Below are 12024 nucleotides of genomic sequence, written 5' to 3'. Positions count from 1 at the left end.
ATCGATACCGATCTAGTTAAAGAAACTTCCTGGAAGGCTCATCATCCCCACCCACCCCACAAATGATGTCATCTTGTAACATATCTCTTCTTAGAATAGATATTATATAATATTTTTGTCCTAAAATAATTTAAAATTTTATTTTGGACCTAATGAAATTAAAAAAAAAAAAAAAGTTTAAGGGTCAAAATCAATTCTATCCTGTAACCTTTTCTTTAAATAATAATTAAAAAAAAAGAAACAGTAATAAGGAAAACAACACTGTATTGTATTATTGGAGTAGCTACAGCAAATACAATACAACCACTCCACTACATCTTCTCCATTTTTATGTCTGCTGTAAAATTAAAAATCTCTTAACCTCTCATCTCCTCTCTTTTCCACTAATCTACATTATTCCTTAATTTCTTGTGTCAAGAGCTCTGATTTTCAAGAATGAGCAGCCAAACTCAAGCAGGTATTTTTTTTAAATTTGAATCATTTTACATCAAACAAAGGGATATAAGTTTATATATTTAATTATGCAGATTCATATCCTCCTGCAACCTCTCCAAATCCATATGTAGCTCCATCACCAGCAAATTATCCAACAAAAAATGGTAATCACTCTCCTCCTCATTCTCCAAGCCAAACTAAGTCCAAGGGAGATGGGTTTTGGAGGGGATGGTAATATCTCTCTCTTTCTGCTATATGTAATTATTTACATACAAAAAGAATCATTTCACACAAAAATTTTTATTCTGCTAATGAAATAATGTTTTTTCTATGTAGTTGTGCTGGCTGGTGTTGCTACTGCTGTCTGGATGCTTGCTTTTGAGGGTTTATTGCTAACCCACATATGTACTTTACTTCCAATTCTTCCGATGTATACCTTTATTTTTATGTTTGTGCAGACGCATACATGCATATATTATAGATATGTTATTTATAGAGTCTGTTCAGTAATATTCATTGTTTCAATAAATACTTTTGGCACAGTATGTGCCAGCACAACTACAGTACAATGTGGTGAAAAGATGACAATATCAGAAAAAATTTAAACTATGTTTCTATTTTACTGTTAGTGATACGATGTTGTAGAGCGTTGCTGAAGTCATAGTTATTATATTAAGATTATTATAGTTAATTTAAAGAAATTGTGTCAAGCACAACTTGTGCCTTTTAGAAGTGTTCTACTCGTTTTAATAGCTGTTAATTATTTTATTATCAATAATTGTTTAATTTAAAATGATAAAAAATGACATTAATTGTTTAATTGATTAAATCCGGAGAAAAAGATAAAAGATATTAATTATTTAATTAGTTAAATTCGAAGGAAAAAACAACGAGTATATTGTCAAAAAATTTTAATTAAAATGTTAAAAGTTATACGTTATCAAAATATAAATACACGAAGTATAAATCTATATCTCATACATTTACATAATTTTGTACACAAAAGACTATATAAACTTTCTTACATATAGTACATCTCTTTTCTAACTATAATTAATCAACTTTGTTATTATATTTCTAAAGATTAGCTTAAAATCAGAAAACTCAATACCTAAGAATTTCTCAGGCAAGAAACACAGAAGTCTAAAACCATCCATGTGAATATTTTAAGACAAATGTCTATTTTTCTATCTAACTAGAAAGGTTATGGCAATTTAGAGCAGAAGGTTTAGCCACATAGGTTGGATGGTGATCACCGGCCATGATCACAACAATTTTAGGCTCCATAGCAACTACTGTGGCTGTTGTCTCTTTGGGCTCCTCTTCTTCTTTTTGTCTGGATAACAAACTCGATGACTTGTAATTAGAGCAAGCAAGAATGACCAAAGCAATAGACATGAGCCCTAAGATTATTACTAAACCTACAAATACATATGGAAGGGGTGAGCTCCATTGCTTAAGAATACTGCTACTTGAGCTCTCTGTAGAATTGCCTCTTCCTGTGGGTCGCATATCTCTCTTCTTCAACCTCTATCTACTGTGTAGTAGTACTAGAATTAATGGTATGACGAGCTTTATACCACCTGTAATGCTCTTATATAGTAGTTTCCATGTAAGCTTTCCTCCTTTTAAAGAATATAGGTCACATGGTTTTAGGAATCGGTGTTCTGTGTGAAAAATATTATAGTAATTTAGAGTTTTTGGATAAACTAGAATCCTCTAGCTTCTGGGAAAGTTGGAGCCTAATATTCATATTCCCGCAATGGAAAAATGAGTGGAAAAAAGATAAAGTGTGTGATGATCGATCTTTTTCTTTTCCTTCTTAATGGGTGTTGCCAAACCAACATTTCACATGTGCTTGTCTACTGTGCCTGGATTCCAAAGCATCCTTCCTTCCCATTTCTCATCCATTTTCTGCACAGAAGATTCTATTTCTCCTCCATTTTCTATACAGAAGATTCCTACACCATTTCCTAGATTTGATCATATTTTAACTAACTTGCATATATGCTTTTCACATATTTAAAGATGCCAAACCAATATAAGCGAGGGGTCTTTAAGTTTAAAAAGCCTCTTTAAATACTCGGGAGAAAATATTTCACCCTTTTCGTAGGTTTGTCTGTTGCAAATCTAAATTAATCGGGTAAATAAATTTTGGATACCAAATATTTATTTTATTTTTTTTAAAAAAAGAATAGTATGCGATGGAAACTTCATCCTAATAATAATTCTGAGCTCCCTCGATTATTTTACTTCTAATTGTCAATTTATTTTTCTTATTTAAATGGTTAGGTAAATTATTTAACCATTTAAAAGCGAAAGCCATAAATTATTATGGAGGTAATGGGTCATTTTTATTACAAATTTTGCAATAGATTCACGTACCCAAATTAAGATTCTATAGAGAGCAAATATTCTAAGGTTGATGAAATTAAATTACATTTCAGTTGATGAATCATGCACTAGCTTTAGAATCAAATTCTATTCTTGTTTGGTATAAATAAACTTAGAAAATTTCATTAGATTCATTTGAGATTCATACTTTTTATATTTGCTAAAATTAAAAACATTCATTTTTTATCAACTGTTATAAATTCAATTTGCAAAATTTAGTATTGCTAAACTAAATCCTATAATTTTTAAATGAACTATATACATTAATAAATATCGTTTAAAGTACAACAACAAATTGTTAGATTTAGGATTATACTTGCCATGAGTAGTTTAAGATTATTTAGATTATATTTGGCTAGACTGGCTCCATTTGATTTACCAATGAATCAAATCAATGAAAATAGAAATTTTTTTAAAAATTATTCTTATTTAATCATTTTTTTCCCCTAATACATGGTCAAAAATACTCTCGTTTCAACAAAAATTCATATTTTTATTGGTTTGATTCATAAGTGGAGCCATGAACCCAGTCTAAGCAAATCACTCCCTATAAACAAATAAACTGTGTGGCCAACAAATAAGAATAACACATTGTTAGAAGCATTGTACAACAAACATTAAACAAGTTTTCTGCACTTACAGTCACAAATATCAACCAGATAGATATATTTCTTTTTTGATCCACATAATTTGCTGTTGGTAAAATAAGATTACTTATCCTTAGCTGCATCGGCTGCAATGTCCAGCTCTTCTAAACTGGATTGAGAAACGAGTCTCTCAACAGACACTTTGGTCACATCTCGACGTATTCCAATGTCAGAAATAAACCGGCTAACACAATACATACCACAACTAACAGCTGCCAACCCACTAACACTGGTCGTTAAAAATCGAAGTGGTGAAGAAATAATAGCATTGGCAGCAGCTAAAAAGGATGCTGCCTGCCCACTCCGACCAACGCTGATGCTTGTGAATATGAGTAGGCCTGTCTTACAGTATATTGCAAAATCCTCACAGTTGTTCTTGAAGATGTGATAGACACCAAAACCTTTTTCCAGTAGGAGAAAAGCCCGATGCAGGACATCTTCGGGTGGATCAGAAGCAGCAAGGGTGCAGGTCCCTCCTCTAGCTTTGGCAAGAAAGAAGGCTGGAGAGACACCATATTCAAAGAGGTACAAATTCCCACCCGCAAGGAAACAGTCTATACAGGATGAGATAACACCATCAAGTCTTGATTGATCACCGCAGTTCGGGCATGGATTGTCTGAAGGATGAGAGGGAGAAGAGCTGAAAATAATACGGTCTAACACAGTGCCTGTCCCAATTTCCTGACCTGCTCCACGAGTGAAGTGGATAACCTTTCCATCCCCAACATATATCCCTAGAGTGAAATCAGATACAAGTTAGTCATGGTGGAAAATTTCATTGTTATTGTTGACAATTGCATCACTAGATGCTGAACATACATACATGGACAGCAAGTTACTTATGTAATACATCTCCAACAAAAGTGTAAACAAACTTGTGATGTACAATTGCTAAATTGCAGATATCAATAAAATGAAATAAAAAACTTTGAAATGCATGATTATAATTTTTCCAATAATATCAACCAGAAGAACTCAGCATCATTCTCCTCGGGTTTGAAAAGAACTTAGCTCCAACAAGAAAATATTTTAGGTATATCAACCATAAGAAGAAGATCACTTCGCCTAAATTCCTCTTTAGAATACCACGTGCTTGGAACTTTTGCAAGAGCAAACGACATCACAACGCATTCAAATAATTTATCCTTTCTCTGAGCAAGCAAAGTTGGTTCAGCACAGACTTTTACTTATTTACAAAAGCTTTCTATTAATTAGAAATGTTGCTTGGAGGTATATTTCAACCCCATGGGAAACTTCCATCAAATAATCTGTTTGGTTAGCTAAAGTTGCTCCAAGCACAAACATAAACTAAATGTTGTCATTCTATTTATATTAGTTAGAACAAAATATGATTATATATGAATAAAGAAGGAAACCCAAAATGTTTTCTAATTAATTAACTGAATACATGCTATATAGGAACACCTTAATTCAAAAAGGAAAACTAAAAAACTTCCCAGTTTGATTTGGATGCTCCTGCATCACATTTCCTACTTTACTAAGCAAAGTGGGGAATGCACCGTTACTGCAAGAAGGGCTTTCCTCAAATCAACTATGGCACTTGAGCAAATTTCTTGATTGGATCTTCACACCATCTCCTTACCAAAATGTTTTCTGTATTAGTAACTCCTAGTTCTTATGATCTTACAAATTCACACTGACAACTAAGTTTATCACAATTTTATGTCACAAACAATCCAAAGAATCCTCATCAGAATTATCTACAATTAGGAAACTTGCAACATAATAAACCATTAAAACCATAAGAAAACTGAGATCGCAAAGAGATTAAAACTTTGAATTCAGCAAAGCCACTTGTGAGAATTTAAACTCAAAACATTTCTGACTTCCACTTAAACAACATCAATGTAGATTTTCTTTTCTTTATATTATTGATACCAAACTGGTATACTGAGACAATAATGATGGGTCGTGGTTTTGAGAATTTCATACATTCATCATTTATCATAGTGATTTACAACTGAAGCTTAAACTATATCTGGCTGCTTTTTGTAGTTTCTCATTAACAAACAGAATGGGAAGGGAGGAACTTCCATCTAGAGACCCAATAAAGAATTAATAAAGAAATTAAAGTTAGCACTCAAAAATGAGCATAGAAAAGGTGTGCGTTCAAATAAAATTTTGAATCAATCGAAACATGACTAACCCTACACCTTCCTAACCCATCAGACTGAGATCCTCCCCTACTGGTTAAACTTAAAAAATCATTTTAATTTCATCCATATTGAAATAGACGGTTGAGATTTCAAAATTTAAAATATTTTTTATTCACAGCGATAAGATACATTCATAGCAATAGGTTTGTACTTAGTGGTTATTCAATTTAATGATAAAATCCTAAAATAGAATTCAATAGCATGAATTGAATATACATGACCAACAATGTTAAAAACCAAAATGAAGTGATACAAGTCCAATCTATTAGCCTGCACCCTGCAGCCCACAAATCGTGAATTTTATGCAGTAACTTATTATGCAGTAAACCGAATCACGTTTCCTAGCATAAACCAACAAGGCCTAATTTTCTAGTCCATTACTTAAATTCAAAACTAGAGATGGTTTCTTTTTTTAAGTATCAGTCAAATATATAGATCGGATCATATTAAACACATTAATTACTATTACAAATTATTCTGATCCAAATTCATACAAAATCCTGTTCTTTCTCCATAAACCATCCATGAAATAATGTTTCTAACTATTTTCCAAACAGGTCTGGTCTACTTCCTATGAGGGGAGCATCTTAATCAAAGAACTCGGACAGTACATTTTTACATAAACATGCCTGAATATAATGAAAGAAAGGAAGATATTTCGATCACAATTTGGAAATAAACAAAGACAGAGTTTATAAGAATAGAGAACTGCTCCCAACCAATCAGAAATCGAAAAGAAAATATCTATAATATACTCCATCAACTGGATTATAGATGAATCTATGTGTCTCATCAAATTCTCAACCATTAAACTCCAGCATTCAAAGTTTAGCACACTAATGTCAGTAACAAAAGTAAATCGAATACTAATGATAATTTGCCAAATTAAACAGAATTCGAAAAGAATTCTCATCTATTCTGATCCAAATTCAAATACAATCTTGTTCCTTCTCCCTGACCAACCATCACCTAATGGATGCCTTTGCACTCGTGTGGGGGGTATGTAGTGGGCAGCCAACTACATGCCTAAATATATTAAAAGAAGCAAGATGATTCTATCGCAATTTCAAATAAACAAAGATAGAGATATAAGAGTAAGATAATTGCTCGCAACCAATTAGAAATTGAAAAGAGATGATCTTTAATATAATCCACCTTAATTGGATTATAGAAATGCAACTGCTCTTGCAAATCTATAACTCTCATCAAATTCTCAACCATTATACTCCAATATTCAAACTTCACTACACCAATGTAATGCGGGAAACAAACAGAATACTGAAGATACTTCACCAATCAGCATAATGGGTCTCCATAATTAGTTTCACAATCAAAATCCCATAAAAAATGCTATAAACTACAAAATACGAACTCAAATTTCAATGAGGAATAATTTGACAGCACACTAAAAGATAAATTTGACACCACACTACCATACCAGACTGTAGAATGCTAAATTGAAATCAAAATGCCGAACAAGTAGAGATCAAAATTAAATATTGCAAAGGTTTTAGACTTAAATAAGAAAAAATGAAAAATGGAAATATAGATACAGACCGTGATGGGCGTATACATAAACGAGCCTCCAAGAGTATACGTGATCTCCTGGCTTCAGCTCATCTCTTCCGATCTTATTAGATAAAAGTCCCATTTTTCTCTAAATTATCTTCTTTTTCGGTTGATTAATTTTACAAAGAGAAGAGAAGCTTAAAGAGAGAGTCAAAGAGACGAAAATGAAGCGATTCCTTCGCCTTTAAGGCTGTGGAATGGAATGGGATCGCACTTCTCTCCTTTCCTTGCAAAGAGCAACCGCTAAGTCGCGTGCTGCTTCCGCTGCCTAATTATAAGTAATCCAGATTTCCTCGTAACTAGCCACTTGATTGTGCTAATAAATATTTAATATTATTATTCAATTTTAACATTTTAATTTTTGTTGATCAATATTTATATAAAATTTATTTGTAAATAAATAATTTTATAATTTGGGATATTCAAAATTTAATGTAATAAATATAGCAAAATATCTTGTAAATTTATGTTTTAATTTAAATTATAATAATCAATAAAAAATCAATATTATGATAAAAATAATTATTTCATTTTCTCAAAGTATATGTTTTAATGAGAAGTAATTGAGAATAATTATTATGATAATAAATAAAAGAGGAAGAAATGCCAAATGGAGGGCCAAGTGAAGGTTTATAAAAAAAAAAATGTCACATTTTAGGAAAACATGCTATATATTGAGAACAAATAATCATGTTGTCCTTCTAGATTTGTTATAATTATAATTTTATCTCTCTTATTTGCTAAATATACTGATTAGTCCCTAAAATTCAATTCTATTGAACTATAATTAGTTCTTAAATCCAAATAGTGTCATTTTATAGATTAATTACTATTTAGCATTCAATTATTTTATCGTTCATATTTAATATAGTGTTACTATTTAGTTTCTCGCATTTGCTATTAAATTATTTAGTCTCCTAATTAACAATAAAAATGATATTTTTAGATAAAGGACTTAATGGAGCAAAACTTCAACACCAATAAGAAATGATAGGAAATATAATGATCAAGTTTAAAAAATTAAATAGTTATTTCTTTAAAAGGTGAGTTACTATTTAATCCTTTATTATAGCTAAATATATTAATTAATAGTTGTACTTTCCAAAATTAACTTAATAGTATCCATACTTTAGCTCTATCCAATTATGGCATCTTTATATTAAATTTCTAGCCAAATATATAAAATTTTCATCGATATTTTATAAGAAAAGTTTGGTAGTAACTTTAACGTTTACATGGCCTATTAAATTATTCAACTAGTAAAATTATACATCTTGAATATTTTAATTTATAATATTATATCTGTTGTAGAGTTTAAGTTGCAAAGTGTACGTTGAACATTTATTAAATGATTAAAAATATATAAATTTATTTTTTAATAATTTATAAAAAAATATGTAAAATCTTGCACTTATTTAACATATATTTAGTAATTGAATATAATAAACATTATAGATTGAAGCGTTAATAGATGTAATTTTAATAGTTGAAAGATTTAATTAATCAATTTAAAAATTGAGGATGCTATTTAATTATTTTTGTAAAGTTTATGTGTCATTTTATGTATTGAGCTTAAATTTTTATATTAAATTATTTTGAAATTTTAATTTTACCTTTTAGCTCGAGATATTATATCAGTTAAGATCTCTATTTTTTTAAAAAATAATTATAATTCTTACACTTTATCACCTTCTATTTATAACAGTATTTTTATTAATTTTTTAATTTTTCAACTAGAAGGTTAAGAAAAAAATAAAGATGGATGAAGAATAAGAAAAATAATAAATAAAGGTAATTTTCAAAAACATATATGCATTTGTTGAATTTTTTTTGAGTTATTAATAATTGTTTAGTGGAAAAAATATACTAACTAGTTGAACTTGGTTATGAAATACAAAGACTCTTAAATTAAATTTTAAAGATAAAAGTTTTAATTAGTGTAATATGTTATAATACAAGGACTAAAAAATAATTCAACCTATAATAAAAATACAAATGGCAGAACCTCCAAAACTTTTCATGCATTCCACTATAGCACTCTTGTTCTTCTAATTTTGTCAATTAGCTACCTAGAATGCTTTCCACTATGGTTTCCCATTGTATTGTATGAGGTCCCTTGTATTGTATGCTTCTAGACTTATACTGTAGGGATGGAAGGATTACATACGACACCGTCTTAAAACATAGTAACGTACCATATTTCGTATTTGTTTTCGCAAAGCCTAGGCAAACATTTTTATTTGGAAAATGTCTGCGTGAGTGAGTTTTGAATAGTGATTTTAAAAGCTGCGTCACTTGAGTAAGTCAAAGTCAATGATACAAATAAGACAAGGAGAGCCAGCTAGCAATCACACTCTGTCGCTCGTGTCTATGGCTCAAATCAAAAATCAAAGATGAACGCGAACGTTTCATACCCCACAAGACGCCTTTCTCTTTCGTCTCCACGCGTTTTTGCCCTTTTTTCTTATGAAGGGAATTTGGAAATTCTATATTATTAAATGCAAAATAATAACTATTTTGAATGCGTATTATTTTTTATAACTGTTAACTGTTTTGATATAACTGTTCGAATAGCTTTTTATGAAATACTAAAAACTAAATGTTACATTGATTAACTTTTCATAGAATGTTACATTAACTTTTAAAAGGCAATTCAAATTCAATGTTAACGACATTATGAAAAATAGCATTTAGCGTTTTGACTTTCGAGCACAACCTTAATCTAATAGTTAAAGTGCATTAAATATAAAATGGAATGTTAGAGGACTTTTAACATATTTATTTTTCGCCTTAAAAGGAATTAGTCTATCGTCTCCCGTTAAGGAGAGGATGAGAGTATACTTTTAGTAGTATATATATATATATATATATATATATATATATATATATATATATATATATATATTCGTATCACAACTAGGGTAAATTGAAATAAATATCATAAATCAATGTGTCAAAAATTAAATACAAAAAGACTTGCAATAATTCATTAATTAAAATATAAAAAGTAGAATGCCTACTAATTTTAACTCCCAATGAACGTGAGAATTTTGTTAAAATTGGGTAATAGGTATTATTAATAAATACAGAAAAAAAATTTACCTCCTAGTAATATGAATCATAGGTGATTTTGATTAAATCATGAGTAGTGATTAATAAGATAATCACATGGTAAACTCAAATCCGTACCTATTAATTTTGTAATGGGTTGGCGTTGAATAAGGATAGACTTCTTTCGCTGTCAAACTGGTAACTATTTATCTGTTCCCTACCATAAAACGCGTATAGCTTTAAACTGAACTATGACTGTCGGCTTTCTTTGTTTGCTTGCTACGCCTACTACTCTTATTGGAAATGGACAATTGATTTTGAAGCCTAAAATCATAACTTCAAACCCTCCTTTACGTTCAAAGTCAAACCCTGCAGAATCGAAGCTGATGGAAATATATTAGCCGTCTATATTTTGTTGATAACCGCCGTGTTAATATTGAAAAAAATCGATCGAGAAGTATTTTTACTTGCGTGAGAAGTGAAAGATTTTAAATTCGAACTATTTTATCACAAATATTTTTACAGATTTAGTGAATTCAGAGAATGATTATTTCCTATTATATAACATGCAATGTTACGTCAGTGCATCGGATTTCTCAATGAAAAATTCATCGCTGTATTAAATAGTGAATCTAATATGAATTAATTAGTATAATATAATCAGTCTTAGGTACAGATACATTATGTATACTATATATTAAAAATTACATATAAAGTATTATTAACTAATAACGTGAAATAACTTAATACTAAAAATTCTTTTAAAAAAATACCCAACAAAAGCACGTGAGCAAGGAATGGAATGACTTACATTACACATGACAAGAGTTAATGAGTTAGGCCAGTTTAAAAAAAGAAATAAATTAAAAAAGAGTTATACATATGAATGATATGAGTTCGGTTGAAAGAAAATCGCCAGCCACGTCAGTTTCACATTCACGTAGGGTGATCATATGGAATTACAAGCAAATAAGTAATTGAAGAATCCATTTTTTAAAAAATGATTACAATATCGAAATGGTTATTAAAAAATGTATTATTATTTTTAAAATATTAAAATCATTTGCAATTTCAATTAACACTTTATTAATTATATTTTTAATTTTTTAACTGTAATATGCATTCATAATCCTTCTGGGTTAGGCCATGAAAATTTTGATATTGTTATATCAGGGGTTAATCAACTGTGATATTGTTGTAATTACAGTTGATTGTGCAAATTATATAATATTCTCTATGCATACTATTTAACGTACAAAAAAAGTGATAATTAACCCTTACATATATTATATATTAGATTAGATTTCGCTCTCTCAAGTATTAAAACATACATTCTCAAAAAAAAAAAAAAAAAAAAAAATATATATATATATATATATATATATTTCAATTCTCTCGTATATAAATTTTGCTTCGGTCTCAATTTATTAATCTAGTGACCAATCACACACCAAAATATAGTTAATCATAAGTGTATATATATCTTGACAATTGATCCAAGTTTAGATCCATTTCTAAATATTAAAAAAAAAAAAAAATCTAGTGACCAATCAATATAATAAGTGCATATAAAATTTGAGGATCTAATCCCTGAATGCACAGTTGCGAATAACATAGGCTTAGCTGACATTCAAAAATCCCAGCTCCCACATAGTCCTCGTTGGAATTTGGCTGACTTATGACAAATCTAGAAACAAAAAAAGAAAAAGGCAAAAGATAATATAATCCTAAAATTAATTATACTGCACACT

At 29.7% G+C, this 12024-nt stretch overlaps 2 protein-coding genes across 2 annotated transcripts; one reads left to right on the top strand and one right to left on the bottom strand.

The window, feature by feature from the left end:
- The first annotated feature begins 268 nt into the window (after nucleotides 1–268).
- Nucleotides 269–670, top strand: LOC105650609 (protein CYSTEINE-RICH TRANSMEMBRANE MODULE 9). Its single transcript, XM_037639803.2, has 2 exons — nucleotides 269–457; nucleotides 528–670. The coding sequence occupies exons 1-2, from the start codon at nucleotides 436–438 to the stop codon at nucleotides 668–670; spliced, it is 165 nt and encodes a 54-aa protein (XP_037495731.1). The 5' UTR covers nucleotides 269–435.
- A 2726-nt stretch (nucleotides 671–3396) lies between these two features.
- Nucleotides 3397–7440, bottom strand: LOC105650610 (NC domain-containing protein-like protein). Its single transcript, XM_012237517.4, has 2 exons — nucleotides 7211–7440; nucleotides 3397–4210 (listed from the first exon to the last, which is right to left on the bottom strand). Exons 1-2 carry the CDS (start codon nucleotides 7302–7304, stop codon nucleotides 3540–3542), a joined length of 765 nt encoding a protein of 254 aa, XP_012092907.1. The 5' UTR covers nucleotides 7305–7440; the 3' UTR covers nucleotides 3397–3539.
- Between the last annotated feature and the right edge of the window lie 4584 nt (nucleotides 7441–12024).

Source organism: Jatropha curcas, chromosome 5, assembly GCF_041381405.1.
Source record: "Jatropha curcas cultivar XTBG-Jc1 chromosome 5, XTBG_Jcur_1.0, whole genome shotgun sequence".
NCBI lineage: Eukaryota > Viridiplantae > Streptophyta > Magnoliopsida > Malpighiales > Euphorbiaceae > Jatropha > Jatropha curcas.
This window is presented reverse-complemented; position numbering and strand designations above follow the sequence as displayed.